The 15,989-nt window shown below is 27.8% G+C and overlaps 2 protein-coding genes and 1 pseudogene across 2 annotated transcripts; all 3 read right to left on the reverse strand.

The window, feature by feature from the left end:
* Positions 1 to 465: 465 nt before the first annotated feature.
* LOC113390983 (radial spoke head 1 homolog) lies at positions 466 to 2,138 on the reverse strand. The gene is made up of 5 exons (XM_026626970.1): positions 2,067 to 2,138; positions 1,444 to 1,631; positions 1,186 to 1,358; positions 838 to 1,070; positions 466 to 726 (listed from the first exon to the last, which is right to left on the reverse strand). The coding sequence occupies exons 1-5, from the start codon at positions 2,136 to 2,138 to the stop codon at positions 466 to 468; spliced, it is 927 nt and encodes a 308-aa protein (XP_026482755.1).
* An 877-nt stretch (positions 2,139 to 3,015) lies between these two features.
* Positions 3,016 to 10,858, reverse strand: LOC113390981 (RNA-binding protein 42-like). The gene is made up of 7 exons (XM_026626967.1): positions 10,696 to 10,858; positions 10,501 to 10,622; positions 10,183 to 10,304; positions 9,942 to 10,082; positions 9,618 to 9,806; positions 9,208 to 9,463; positions 3,016 to 3,153 (listed from the first exon to the last, which is right to left on the reverse strand). Exons 1-7 carry the CDS (start codon positions 10,740 to 10,742, stop codon positions 3,017 to 3,019), a joined length of 1,014 nt encoding a protein of 337 aa, XP_026482752.1. The 5' UTR covers positions 10,743 to 10,858; the 3' UTR covers position 3,016.
* A 439-nt stretch (positions 10,859 to 11,297) lies between these two features.
* Positions 11,298 to 12,520, reverse strand: LOC113390980 (annotated as a pseudogene).
* Between the last annotated feature and the right edge of the window lie 3,469 nt (positions 12,521 to 15,989).

Raw genomic sequence — 15,989 nt, forward strand, 5'->3', positions numbered from 1 at the left:
AAATAAAGTTCGTAATATAATTTTTATAAAACGATATTTTTCATTAAATCTAATAGAAAAACATTATTATAAATCAAGGAAACAATCAAATACATTTTTATACAAAGTATAACATCTTATTTAAATTAAGTCATATTGAAAAGTATATAAAGATATAGATAAAAGAGTGTGAGTCGGACATGCTACTAACTAAGCTATGTCCGCCACAACTCATAAGTTATTTAATTTATAAAAAGAATTTAAAATCTGCTATGGCGTGATTTTATAAAAATATTTTGAAACATTCAATAACTTTAATAAAATAGATCATTACTGAAACAATATTTTTATTCATATACCTAAAGAACTCATTTTTAAGAATAAAATTGTAAATATCATGAAGTCTTTTGTACTGCGCATATGGCGGCTTCAAATATACATTTATTTCATGTATATTTGTATCTAAACTAAGCTCTGCTTTTAGTGTTATTCACTTTTATTCAAATAGTTTCCATCTTCTCCAAATCTTTCATTTTCCCCAGAACTAGCACAAGGCGATTCCGGCTCGAAATGTAAAAGTTCGATTTGTGACAAATATGGTTCAGAGAGTGGCGAATCAAGAGATTCTACTTCAAGAGGAAGTGGAACAGCCTGCGGCGGTAGCAAATCTGGTGAATATTTAGTGATTGCTCTTGCCCTCCATAGGGGTACAACACCCTTGGGCTGAGTTGGAGTAGGGTCCTCCTCCTGAAAGATATATTAGGGTAGCACTATTATTTTGAAGAGATATAAATCTCATTGGAATACTATTGATAGCCCAAATCTGATTGATAATAATGAAAATATGTTTAATCTAACCGCGTCGTTTGATTGCTGAGGAGGCTGCTGCTCTTCTTGTTTCAATTGTTCATATATGGCAGCATCAAATTGAGGATCTCGAATCCAAGTATAATAACCGTGTTGCATACAATTAAGTTCAAAAGTAAAACATCCGTTCCCTCGAGGCAAGTTACGCGACCAGGAGCCATAATAACGATGTCTAGGATGAACTAACTGACCTGGACCTTCCATTACGCCAAATTGCCAAGTTCCTGATAAAGGCAACATTGTTCCTCAATATAATAAAATAAAAAATAAGAATAAAACAACAATTCTTACATATCATTTTGGTCAAAATTAAGTAATATTATTATTAAAAATCATTACCCATAAACTTTGTCTGAGTTAATGCGTAAATGTAAGTTCCTAACCCATGTCGTTTATTGCGGCGCCACGATCCTTCGTAGTTGTCGCCATTTGGATAATAATAAACTCCAAAACCGTGGCGAAGATCCTTTTTGAAATCTCCCTCATAACGAGATCCATCCGTATATAAAAATCTACGAAAGTGATAATTTTAAAATACGTTTTTTGTCTTATTAGATTTATATGTAGAATAATTGAGAATAATAGTATTCGGCTCACTTTCCAATGCCGTGTTTGAGACCTTTGCGCCATTCACCAGAGTATCTAGCTCCATTTTTAAAAACATACTGTCCTTCTCCGTGTCTTAGGCCCTTTCGGTACTGACCTTCATATTGATCACCATTGGGAAGTAAAGCCCATCCGAATCCGTGCCTGTCGCCCAAAACGTTACGCTCTCCGTCGTAATCCTGTAAAAGGATAGACTTATAACATAAAACAATTATAATAATATGTTAATTTCAAAGAAATAGTTAAAAACCCAGACTTTTAAATCCATGAGGTTTAAAAGAAGATTGCCTGATTAGAAATTGCTGCACACGCCAGCTAGTAGAAATTAAAAGACGAATCATCAGAAAGAACTGTAGAACAAATTGGAAGAAGAAAATGTTCGCGGAATATAGTCAATTTCTCTGCAACAGGCCAAGAATCCAAGCTGAATTACTAAATTACCCAATGGAGTGAGTGACCTCTAATAAAAATACAATTTTCAGCCCAATTATTTAAGTGTACTTGTACGTACACATTTGTGTATTCAACCACAAATACCTCAGAAATTATTGATTATTATGATTGCTCTATTTATAAATAAATTAATAAAAAAAAATAGAAATACGTAAGCTTACCCCGTAAGGATATTTGTCTGCATCTTCACCTTCATTCTTTCGTGGACTTTCTCCTTCTTCCTCGTCAGACATATTACATCACTTTGATACAAAACAATTTGTCAATAATATTGTTTGCTGAAAACAATTTGAAGTTTTCCCTGTTGCTTAGATTATATTATTAAATTTCCGATCGCATTGATATGATCGAGTAGTCAATTTAAATGACAACAGGAACAATTAAATTATTAAATTTTTAAAAATGTGTTTGTCGAAAAATTCAAAAAGTACAGTATTTAATAGATTATTGCAATATATTAATTCAACTACAATATCTGAAATTGTGTATAATACCAAAATTCGATAAAAAAAATAAATAAAGAAATGAAAATAGATATTGACTTTCAGAGAACTCATATTAACTTATTTTTTAATAGAAATTTTATTAATTAACATTGCTTTGTTAACAATTTACAATTCATGGTCGCATTTTTTAAATTATCTAGATCTGTAACATTTACAATTGGGACGATTATGATAAACTGAAGCAAGATACGATGCGATTTGAGTTTTACGTTTAAGTTATATTTGCAACATTCTTAGCCAATGTGCAACTTTCTCATAAATGTTTGCAGCAATCACAGACAATCTGCAACATTCTGTGGTGAGACATTATATAACATTTTTACAACTTATATTTTTAGACAACTCACAATGTTGTCTCTTTTTGAGCGTTGAATTTACCGCAACTTTGTTAGATTAAGACGAATTAAGTATAAGAAAAAAATACATAAGCATTTATTATATTCTAAAATCAGCATTTATTATAATAATTGTTTTATATACTAAAATATTTCCTAGCATTATTTCCAAATATTCTCTTTAAAGAAGAAACACACAATAATTTATCCACATGAATAGACAAAACTCACTATTTAAATCCTGAATTCATAAAAATCTATTGATTTTGTTCAAAATTGTCGTGTGTTGCTGGTAAGCATGTTCAGCAAAGCTTGCTTTTCCTTTTCTTTTTTGCGAACCACATCGAGGGATCTGTTTTTCCAGCAACTCTTTCTCAATTTGATGGGACGACTGCCCACATAACGTCCTGGAAAAAAGATATATAGTTCTACTTATTCTTTTACCGAAATGAAGATAACTATTGTTATATTTACCGCGATTATAATTTTGGCACATTCGGCAAATACATATTTATCTCGCAATTCGCGAATATAAACATTCAAAAATATTTTCATCAACTTAAAGTTATTTCTGTCAAATGCTCGAATCAAAATCAGAATTGTGAATCAGCGCTTTGGAACTTTAGGTTATTTGTGGGCGAGAATTCGTTTAGGAACAAATTGAGAGGTGCATCATTTACCGAGATAAACGATAATTGATTTAAATTTAACATATTTTGAAAAATAATTTTTAGATTAATTTATTAATTTAATCAGTTAACAACTGTGTCATTCTCATTTAAGAGTAAGCTTATGATGAGTATATTCGTCAATCACATAGTAAGATGGGCTTTTAAAACAACGGATGAGAAAGATGGGTTTATTTTAAACAGTAGATACTAGATACGTTATTTAAATACTTCCACATTTCGGGAAGTTCATGCTACATGTCTGAAGGTAAAATACCACTTACAATTACTTATTTTATACAGTCACATATTTTATACATTTTTGAATACTCGTATACTTAGTTTTTCTCAAAAATTTCAAGTTGAATAGCGAAATGATATGTTTTAAACGCATGGCGAATATACTCGTCAATATACAAAATTTTGCTAAATTTCCATGACGAAAATTTTCGATAACCGCAGTTAACCGATTAAAAAATTTAATATATCTGATATATATAAGATATCAGCTGGAATTCGCATTGATTAGCTTTTAGCAAAAAAAAACCGTTGAAAACTTCAATTGACTAAATCTCAATTCTTATTGATTGTATTATACATGTCTGCAAAATGCTACTATAAACTATAGTTATTCATAATTCGACATGTTGGCTACTAAGTTATGAATAATATATATGTTTATATATCTCTAAGAATAAACGTATGTTGTTTATAGAGACAAATGTTGTAAATAATACAATCTTTAATAAAATGTAGTTCATAAATGAGATACACGTGACGCGAATTAGATACAAAACTATAAAATTTCGATAAGCGAGTGTTTGTCTCTATTTTTATCAAACATTTTGCGAAAGAAAATCATAAATTGATTAATAGTAAACCCAATTAAAATTTTACGACTTAGCGCCGGCTAGTCGCCTTAAAACAAAAACAAATTCAAATTGATTGAACTGACTAAAAGAGTTCGACTTATGTAAAAAGAATCATCAAGAATGGGATGGAATGAGTTTATTCATTAATTTATAAGAATTTCTTGATCTACTGCCCGTAGAGTTCAAAAAGGTCGCCTCGTAAGTGAATTTTTAGTGGTGTCACGACCCCGGCGGCATAATATTCAATATTTTTAATATAACGAGAGTTATTAATAGATCCATAATGGTTTTCTGGAAGCGCAGAATGTCAATGAAATCAAAATCAAAAACGATATCATTGGATGACAACTGTACTCTGTCAGATCAGCAAAATTGCACTCGCCACGTCTTTAATTATGAACTAAATATGCATATGAACTTATAATTTAAATCCGTATCATGATAATAAATAACTAATATTTTGCTTCAAAAATCATTTGTGCTATTAAAATTAACACTCGCTTAAGTTTAGGGTAGACCATTCAAAGTGGAAGCACCTTTTAAAGTCCTTATCCTTATCGAGTTTGAATTTTTGAGATCGGTTGAGCCATTATCAAGAAAACATCCACAAAAGGTCAAAAACTTCTCCTTGGAGAAGTTAAAATTGAACAATTAGTTAAAATCTTGCATATCTTTACGTTTTATAGGTTTCTGTACATTTTAGCATACCTTAGGGGGCGTCCTTTAATCACATGAGGTTTTTAGGTTTGACAAAAAATCATGGCTGGAGGAAGCTGTCTAGTAAAATATCACGTGTATTTACTTTTTATATGAATTTTCAAAAAAAAATATGATTTTTCGTAAATTTTACGTAACTAGAACTACACGTGATGTTCAGTGGGAGAGGAGGGGTAATTTTAAATATCACAAAGTATCACCAAGTGGGAGGGAGGTCCAAAAATCCTATAAAAACCGATCACGTGATTATCGGACGTCCTCTTAGAAAAAATGAATGTATGTGTATGTATGCGGATACAAATTTTCGTCGGAACACGGATCAACCGATTCGAATAATCGAAAAACATTCGATTCGTATCATTCGGAAGACCAGCTGATTAGTTTTTGGTAAAAGTAGGTCCACACGTTTCGAAGATACAGAACAAAAAGTGCCAAAAATGCTAATTTAGTTTTTGAGAGAACGGAGAATCGCAGACAGGTCGAACGGTTTTGGAAAAATAATAAAAAAGAAAAAAAAGCCATTGGGGGGTCGAAATCGTCATTATCAAATCAAATATTTTATGAAAATATTAATAACTACAAATTTTATTGATCTATGGGTTCCGTACTAATGTTTATCCGCTTCGATAGTTCGTCTCTAAAACAGCTGCATTGCTTTGAAAAAAGTTGACAATATAAAAAAAATCTAATTTTTCAAAAAGGTCATTTTTTTTTCAAAACAATGTTTTTTTTTAAATTTTAATTTTCGATACGAGAAGTTCCAGCAATTTTTCTTAAGGCGCGATGCCATGCATTAATACTTTGATATTTATTTATATAAATTATCTCCACTGCTTCCGAAACCAATTATATATGTATATATATATAACGATCATTACATTATTCGATTATTTATAGAAGCATAATGTTATTTTTGTAAAAACACATTTCTATATGACGCAGACCGTGGTGATTTGTAAACGCATCGTCATTCCTTGACTTTACAATATCTGGTACAAGAATTTCAAATATTTAGCTGGCAGGGAGTAAATAGCTTTGTAAATGAATAAATTTCAGCCAAAACAAAATTATATTCAGTTTAACTTTGATACGATTCCAGATGTAAATTTGGATCAACTTTAGACTTAAATAAGACCTCTGACTAATGTTTTTTGTTTGCTTGTTCCATTTCTCCTGAACTTGAACCAAAACTTTCGTTCAAATTATGAAAGTGCATTGCCAATGGCATCTTCAATAATGTGCTAGATTTTTTTTTATTAAGTTCAACTATCTAAAGTATTATTTATTTCAGCCTTGAATTCAATTCATCGCTTGTATTCAACAAAAAAAATCTATGAATAAGTCAGTGATTTCTATGCATTTTCTTTAAAATAATGTTTGCTTTATTTAATACTTTGATTGCTATTAAAAATTTAAATTAAAAAAATAAATACGTATGCTCAAAATCGTAATTTTGATTCTATTAAAAAAATTCAATCAGAAATTTTACATAAATATATAATATTTTAATCTTATTTAAACAATTTTATTCGAAATATATGGAGTTAGTTGCTCTATATAATTAAAAAGTATTATTTAATTAAAAACTAAGGACTCAATATTTCTATGAAAAAAATCATCATAAATTTAACTCAAATATTGTAAATTATATGAAGAATATCATAAAAATCTAAAAATTAGTAAATTATATGAAATTGTCATGAATAGAATCGTTAAAAATACAATTTGTCTATAAATTGTCTATAATGTTGTAAACTGCACTATAATTGTGTAAATTGTCTAAAAACGTAAATTGTTTTAAAATTTTGTAAATTGTCATAAATAATCTTACAATATTGCAACTTGTGTAAAAATGTTTTAACCTAAACTGTACAAAAATTTTGTAAATTGTCTGAAAATGTAAATTATATCAAAATTTTGTAAATTGCACTAAAACTTTGTAAATAGTATCTAAATATGATATAAATTATTTAAAAAAAATTGTAAATCGTATGACATTGTAATGAATAGTCTTACAATATTGCAATATGTCTACAAATATTGTATATTTTATGAAATTTTTATAAATTGTCTATAAATGTTGTAGTTTGTCTGAAATTGTTGTATTATAAAAATATTATAATTGTCCATAAATGCTGTAGCTTGTCTGAAAATGTTGTACTATAAAAATATTATAAATTGTCCACAAATGTTAAAGCTTGATGTGTTTATGATTTTAGAGTATTAATGCTAAATCTAAGAATATAACGCAATTCAAAAAGGCTTGGCTATTGAAAACAAGGTAGTAATTTAGAAAAAAATTATTTCATAGCTTATTAAGCTTAACTGATGATACCCGTATCTAAAACCAACTTAAATAAAAACTAAAATAAAATATTCTTCTATAACTTATCTTAAATTACAAAATTTTATTCAACATGATTAAGACATGTATCAAGTATTTAAAAATATGGGCAAAGTCGATAAGTTCGTTTATTCTGAACATTACCAGTCTTTTGCAGATTCTGTCAACTATTGCATAAAAAACTGGGTTATATCTGCTGAAATTCGAAATGACTCTACAGTATATATAAAGCGACAGTTGAGAGCAAATCAAAATCGAAATTGAGCGCAACGGGTTAAATTTTTTTTTAAAAAAATCGCGTAATATATAAATTTATTATGATCCTGCACAATCACTATTATCAATTTGTTTATAATTATATAGTGCGCAATTCGTGATTGAACATGACTACAGATTATGAAAATTGATATAAAATTTTGAAATTTATGCTTTATTTGAAATTTGCGAACATTTGCGAAGTCTCTGCATAATTGTTCCAGAAATTCCAAGGATTTGAGAAAAAGTAAGATTATATGTTGAAAATCTTATTCTTAATAAATTTGTATTTTAAATATTACAAAATAAATCTAATTAATAGTTTTATTATAATTAAAGAAAACTTTATGTTTATTTATATATTCCGATTCTTTTCTTATTTAGTTAAACTTTTTTTCCCTTTGTAATCCTAAATTGTCTTAAGTTATTTGAGGCAGTATTAAAAACAGCTTAAATTTACTTATTTTCTTATATATTCGAATGGATTTTACTCATTTTTTTGTATATTTGCATAAAAAAGTAGTCTGGCAAAGACTAAGTTAACCAACAAAAAAATTCAGTATTAGATTATATGATGATTTAATTAATGCATATGTTTTAATCAACCATAATTTAGCAATATTTTATCAAAAATATAATCATTTAATAACTTACTTTAGTAGTTTGTTATTTTTATATATCTATTATCCTTAAAAGTTATAAATAAAAATTAGCTATATTCTTTAAAAGTAATAAATAAAAATAAGATATTTAAAAATTAAATATGTCAGTAAAATTATTTATCTTTCTGATTACAGAACAGAAACATTAATGGATAAATTGTTGTGTATGGTGTTGCTGGCTATTCTCATTGTGAACATTGCGAGTCATCCATTTCATTCAAGAACTGATTATAAAAACAATGTAGAATTCAAAGATCTTAGCGCAGAACTCCAAAATGATCAACCCAACCCATTTGCAAATAAAGAAAGAAAAACACAAACTTATAAACAGACTAATAAAAATATGGAGAAAAATATGAAGTCTAGGAATGTTAGTATGGTCGGAATGCCGTTCTCGGTTTTATACATGAACCAGCAACGCATAAAAAGTTCAAAAAATGGTCACAAAATAATAGGTACAGATTCAACGGTCACACCACTACCACGTATAATAAAATCTACTCAAAGAAAAAAATATTCTAATTTTCCACAGCTGTGGGTTTCTTATGGATGGAGACCATCAGCAGGAAAATAATATCAAATATATTATACATGCACAAACTATTGTTTTAAAATAATCACGATAAACTCACATTGACAAATGTACCATAGGTGATTTTAATTAATTTCATATAATAAAATATAGATTTTGCATTTTAAAAAATATAATATTTTTGTATTAATTATAGATATTTAGGAAAAGTTTATACCAATGATATATTATTCATAGTTTAATGATTGTGATATAGAATATGTATAATTTTGTAAATATAAACTACAAGCTACTCATTATTTAAATGCTGATGCCTAAATGTAAACATTTCAAGTCTCAACTTGTATTTGAAATATTAGTCTCGAGTCAAACACAGGTAGATTCATTCATAAGAAAATAAAAATTACTCACCATCCATTTCTTTCATTGCCTTTATGAAATCAGCAGGATCCTTGAAACTAATAAAACCAAAACCTTTGCTTTTATTGGTTCTTTTGTCACGTATCACCTTCGCCTTAAGAAAGGATGGATATTTGTTGAATGTTCGTATCAAAAGTTCATCAGTCACATCATTACCTAAATCACCACAAAAAATTCTAAAATCATCATCTTCCCAATCTTGAAGAGATGGATCTTCCCATGTTTGACCTCCTGCTGTTCGAATAAGCTAAAAGTATTGAAATATATGTTTTAATATTTATGCAAGACAATAATAAGTTAGACAATATTATATTAATATAACTTTAAATCAAGAAAACATGTATCAATTATTATGTATTATAATAATTTATTGGAAACATAAATTATATGATAAATATTACCTTCTTATTTTTTTTCCTTGGCCGATCATCACCAAAAGATTGTAAACTAGAGGAGGCTTTGCCTTGCATAATTGCTACAGCAGCCATTTCATTTGTAGGTGCTACTTGCTTGGATCCATGGCTTTCACTTTTTATTCGATTAATCCTATTTGTTATGTCTATTTGCATAGATGATATATCCACTTTTGACTGAAAATTGAAAAAGATTTAGTTTTATTAATACATCAATTGTGTAGCTGAAATTCTGACAACTCCAACATATGTTTTTCTAATCAATTATAGGGTTAATAATAATTAAGTGTCTAAAAAAATACCAAAAATTACCTTTTTTTCTTCTACGACTGGTTTATATAACTTTGGTTCACTACTTAGCACTGTTGGTTTAGCAATTAGTACAGGTTCTGCAGAATAAACTTGAGGCGGAGGTTCATATGGTGTTAAAGTTTCTTGGATGTTCTCCATAGGCTGAAAATTTAATAAAAAAATATGCAAATTTCCCATATTTTATGCAAATCTTAAAAAATGAAATCTATTTAAACTAATATATTAATTTTATATTACATACATCAACTGTATGCTGCATAAGTCTTTGCAATTGCGTTGGTAACATCATAGGAGGCGGAGGTTGTGCAATTGAAGTGAACGAAGACATCATTGGGAAACCGATTGATTGATGCACCATTGGATCTGGAATAATATAAAAGCATCATTTCAATAAAGGTAAAACACATTTCAAGAACCCTAGCTAAATGATATAGTAACAAACAACAAAGTCCGTCTTTGGCTAGAAGATCGACTTTTCTAAAATACTCTATTTTTTGATGATAGATTTGAAATTAAAATTGGTTAACCCAACAATGAATATGAACAAATATATAATAACCTGGTGCAATTTGTTGCAGTTGTTGTTGAACTTGATTATATGTATTAACACCAATAACTGGTCTAGCCATAGTTTGTTGATGCATCAAGGCCGATTGCTCCACGGAAATTTCTGCTTCAAACCTGAAAAATTCATTATTTTGCATAAATAATATAAGTATAGTTACTTGGATTTTATAGGTTGTATTTTGCTCACCTGGACATTTCGTCCTCCATTATCCGAAATTTATCATTTGATGCCATTTTTAATATAACACTAATGGTTTAAATGTTTGAATGTTTCACAAAATTGTTGCAAATAAAACAGTTTTGTTTAATAGTAACACAAGTCCTATTTGAGCACACTTAATTCATCTTGACTTGACACTGTCAAACGAGTCAAATAGACAAAAAGACAATAGGAGTGAAGGCAGCAGCGTGGCAATAATACAATTGCAGCCAACTTTATGATGCTAAAAAATACAAATTATCTGTTTAATATTTTTAAAATTTATATTATTACATGCATATAGAAATAATCGTTTGAAAGTTACAAAAGATAATATTTGAATTTATGCAAGAATTTACATTTTCGAACTTATTGTTGCAAAATTTTTAAACATAAACACACTGATTGTATAATTTAAAGCCTAAAATAATTGCTAGACCCAATATGTATAACAAACTCAAATTGAAGTAATCAAATGAAGTGATTTCTCTAATATAAGAATTGCTTCCTTTTATAAAAAGAAAAATAACTTGATTAAAATACTTACTTACAATAAAAAGATCTTTAGGCTCAAATTGCACATTCCCTTATGTATTTGTATAATGCACAATAACAGTTATTATAACATTGATAGACTCTGACAGTAATATTATTGCTGATTGTGTATCATGAATTAAAAATACATATTACGTATCACAAAGTTTCATATTTAAATTTTTACATTTCGAATCATTGATAAATAAATATTCATACTACATTCTAAGTTGCTCCGCAACCACATCAGGCAAATGCTTAACTTCCTCATCAAAAAGTGTCAAAGGTGCCTTCATAGTTAAAATTTCTGAATTTTGTTTCCAGAAGCTCTCATGGATCATATCAACATGTATAGGAATAATCACTTGCCTTTCTTTATTAACTTTATCGTCATATACTATCTTACGAACTAAAGTTGTCCCTTTACGGTACATGACAGGTTCATTATTATAATTTATATTGAATTCAGAATACAACAACTCATTTTTATCAGAAGACAATGTTCCACGCAATCTTTCTTCTGCCTAAAATATAAAATAAATATAAATAAAAATAGGTTTATAAATAGTATGATATCAATAGAAAAAACTGAAAGGATTGAGTAGTTAACAAATGAAAAATAATGTAGATTATACCTTGGCTTTTGATAACTTTCCATTTAACACCAGGTTCCAAAAAGAAGTATTATATAAATTATTAACATGTACATCAGCTTGTCTCCAACTAAGATAATCTTTTAAATTTTGATCAGACGGATATAAAACTATTCTTGCATCAAAGCTTGGTGGATAATTTAAATTTTGGTTTCCAAAATATTTTGACCAATTACATACATACGCTGATGTGAACAGGCTACTTACAGTACTCATTATTTTAGCACTTCTACGATTGTACAATGAGGTATTTTTCTTGAATATAAAAGAATATTCATCGCTTTGTCCATAGCTGATTGTTATATCATGAAATTCCTTCATGACTGTCAAAGCAGCTTTGTTCATTAAATTCAATGCTCGTTCATCATTAGGTTTGTTGAAATCATGAGAATCAGCAAATTTGTGAAAATTTTTGCCATCTATTCTGACAACAATCCAGCAATTTTTAAGAGCTGGTCATCCATTTCGAAATCTTTTACATATTCATATTTACTTTTAGCCATTGCAAACAACTTAAAATATCGTCTAGATTGTAGAAAACAACCAGGGCGAAATATCATAACAAATAAAAAAACGACAATCAACTATTTTGGTCAATCAACGATTGATACAATTTTTCTCCTAGACAATATAATAATTGTAATTTTTTAACCTAAAAATATTGATACAAATAAATAAAACTAAATAAAAAAGTACACAGTAAACGCTCTGAAGAACTATATAAAATTTTAAATTATGATTAAAAATTTAAACATAAATTTGTAACTCTTTAATGAAACATTTCTTAAATGACATTAGTTATATTTGTTATATTAAAAAAGTTTACGCGAGTGGCGCATGAGTGGTGGCAAAAGCAAGAACTATCGGTCTTTGAGCTGTCAGTTAAGTACAGGACCGCACTTTACACAAATTTAAATTATTTAAACAGATATATAATCTATTTTAAAAAATAAAGATGTAGCACAATTGGTTTCACAATTTAGAGACAGCTCTTTAATTGCTTAATTGCTTAATTTTGCAGCTCTTTAATTGGTCAAAATAATCCATAGATATTCAAAGATATCTTCTATACACAGAATATTTTTAACAAAGTTTTTGCCATTTTATTTTTATCAAATATTCAAAGATATCTATAACTCTTAAAAATGTTCTTATAAATCTAAAATAATTTTACTAACAGTTTCAGCAACCTGTAATATATTAAAACAAAAATTATGGAAAAAACTAAGTATGTATTATAAGAGTATAGCTATTATTTTATTACATAGTAAATTCATAAAAAAAGCAACAGTAAAAAATCTACATTTCATATTAATGCACAGAGTACAAACTACAATGATGTTGTCAATGTGTGTGTATCATTCATTTAAAAAATGTACATAAAACATAATAAAATGAAGATATATATTAATGTAAAATTACATAAATGTATAAATGGAAATAAAGAAAATTTTACTATATTTTTTAATTTCCTATAGTTTCCTCAGATTCATGATTTAGATTTCAGTATAACAATTTCGTTATAATCTGTGAAAGGTATACAATACTATTTTCTAGATTGCAAGCTTTGATTATTTATAGTAGTCATAATGAGGAAATTAACATTCCTTTAATTGTAGCGGTACTTTAACTGAGATTCTGACCAATAGAAATTTTATCAATCTAAGCTTACAAACTATATATTATTATCTAATTTAAGATATATTTCTTTTGAGGAAATATTTAAATAACAATTTTCCATTTATAGAATATGGTAGATAACATTTCCAATTTTTTCGTTCTTTTATCTTAAATTCATATCAATAAGAGGATATTTAAATTCATTATTAATAATTACTTATAAATTAGAAATACAATCACAGTAAAATGTTTTAAGACCAATTTAAATGTTAATTTTTATATCTATAATTTATATTAATTCTAGTTTATATTAAGCATGTAAGTAAAAAATAACAATTACTTTCAATGTATTTCAATTTACGTGTTTTTGTCATTCTCTGATTTGAATTCATTTACACAGAATAATTTATTATACCTTAATAATCATCTTTAATAACAGTTATGCAGATACAAATTTTGAATTCATTTTTAGGACAATGAAACAAAGAAATATTATGCCAATAGTCCTACTTAGCAGTTCACTACAAGCCGATTAAGATGAGAAATTATTAAAATTGGAATAGTAAAACATTCATATTTATATAAAAGTATTGTAAGATCATCTATATATTCATATATATATATATATATATATATATATATATATAATGTATGGATGTATGTGTATATGTATTTTATATGTGTTTAAATATCTATATATTGACACATTGTATCTTAAAAAATAATATAACATTTGTTTAAAATCATAATAAAATTTTACAAAAAATGTCATATCATAATAGTTTTGTAATGATTAGAAAAAAATTCTTATTTTTCATAATCTATAATAAATTAATGTATCTTGTCCTAATAAATTACAAAACTATTTTGTTAAGAGATTTTGTTCCATTTACAAGTCAATGCTGTATTATTCCATCAATAAAAATTGAAATCTATTAGAATCTTTTAAATACTTTCATCAATATAATAATTGTTTTTTTATCTCTTATTCTAATGTTGTAACATATATTCGCACAAATGCTATGGAATTTTTGTTGAAATATAAAATAATTTCAGTTACAAACATACAACAGTTTATATAATTAAAAGACAGTAAAACTTATAAATTATACACGAATATAATAAAAAGAATTAATTGAATACTGCAATAGTCACAATTCGATATTTATGCATCTGCATCAAACCTGTCCATATCTCAAATATTTCTAACCATGTTCAAACTGTTTCATAATACACACCATAATTATAGTAGCCGCCACTCTACTCTCGCAATTCCTAACATATTTCCTAATAACTGATTTTACTAAACTGTGCACATTAAAATCAAATAACGTGCACAAACAAACATTGTCCATCAAACGATGCGTATACCAAATTTTCACAGTTTTATTATTTTATCAAATCCATTTAAATATATTTCATAATAAGCAGTACTGTTAATAATCTAATTTATCAAATATATCATGCAAAGGAAATATTTTAAATAACAAAAAATCATAACAAGTTTCACACAGATCAATAAAATTGGTTTACGATACACGGTGACTTAATAACTATCTTATACCTAAAAAAAACTAAATGAACCTAACAACTAAACTTATGATCTATAAAACTGTTTCTATTACAAAAAAATAAAAATATTCATATATATTATTTACATAAGGAACCAAAACTTTTCTGTTGTGTAATAGACCTCTTGACTAATATTTAAATTTTAGATTTGTCATAATTAAATAAGGTTCAAGTGCCGAGATAAAATGTTTGCGTATACATAGTATATAATGACGTGTAGTCTTCTAAATATTTTATATGTATGTATATCAGTTCATTTTTATGATAATTGATCAAGACTACATTTAAGCAGGTAAATATAATTTATCTTAGTTGCGAATTCTATTTAAACAAATCACGATTGCTGTTTGACGACTATAACACCGGGTCGACACTGCTGCTGTCTTTGAAAATGTGCATATGTGGTATTACCTGTGGCGATTGAACTCGTGCTAATATTCGGTCGCAAAATCAAATGCGTTGGATGTTGTTTTGGCGTAGTAGTAAGTGCCAAGGGGGCATCTTGTGTCGGTATAGCTGGCACAGACGTCGTATGAGTTAGCAGTGATCTATCATCAACATGTGATCACCTTCTAAATGACGGATAGCTTCTACAATTGTTTCAAGATTCTGTCGTGTCTTATTTCCGGAGAGGTATGGTCGCGTTTGCTGAGATGTCGCACTCGAATTTTTATCCTCTTCAATGATATCGTCATCGGTACAACTCATCGACAACGGTGCCGATAAGGTCATTATTGTTTGGTTTTCAGCTATTTTCTCAGCTTTGATACTTACATTGACTGCTTCTGTCAGTATATGATCGTGTAAAATTGGTGTGGGTGGTCGTGGTTCTTCCTAAAAGTAGCGAAAAAAGAAATAAATAACATATATAAATTGCAAATATCAAGAACATCCAATAAAAAA

This window comes from Ctenocephalides felis, unplaced genomic scaffold, assembly GCF_003426905.1.
Source record: "Ctenocephalides felis isolate EL2017-DRISC unplaced genomic scaffold, ASM342690v1 CF-g0.4_SCAFFOLD_03720, whole genome shotgun sequence".
Taxonomy (NCBI): Eukaryota; Metazoa; Arthropoda; class Insecta; order Siphonaptera; family Pulicidae; genus Ctenocephalides; species Ctenocephalides felis.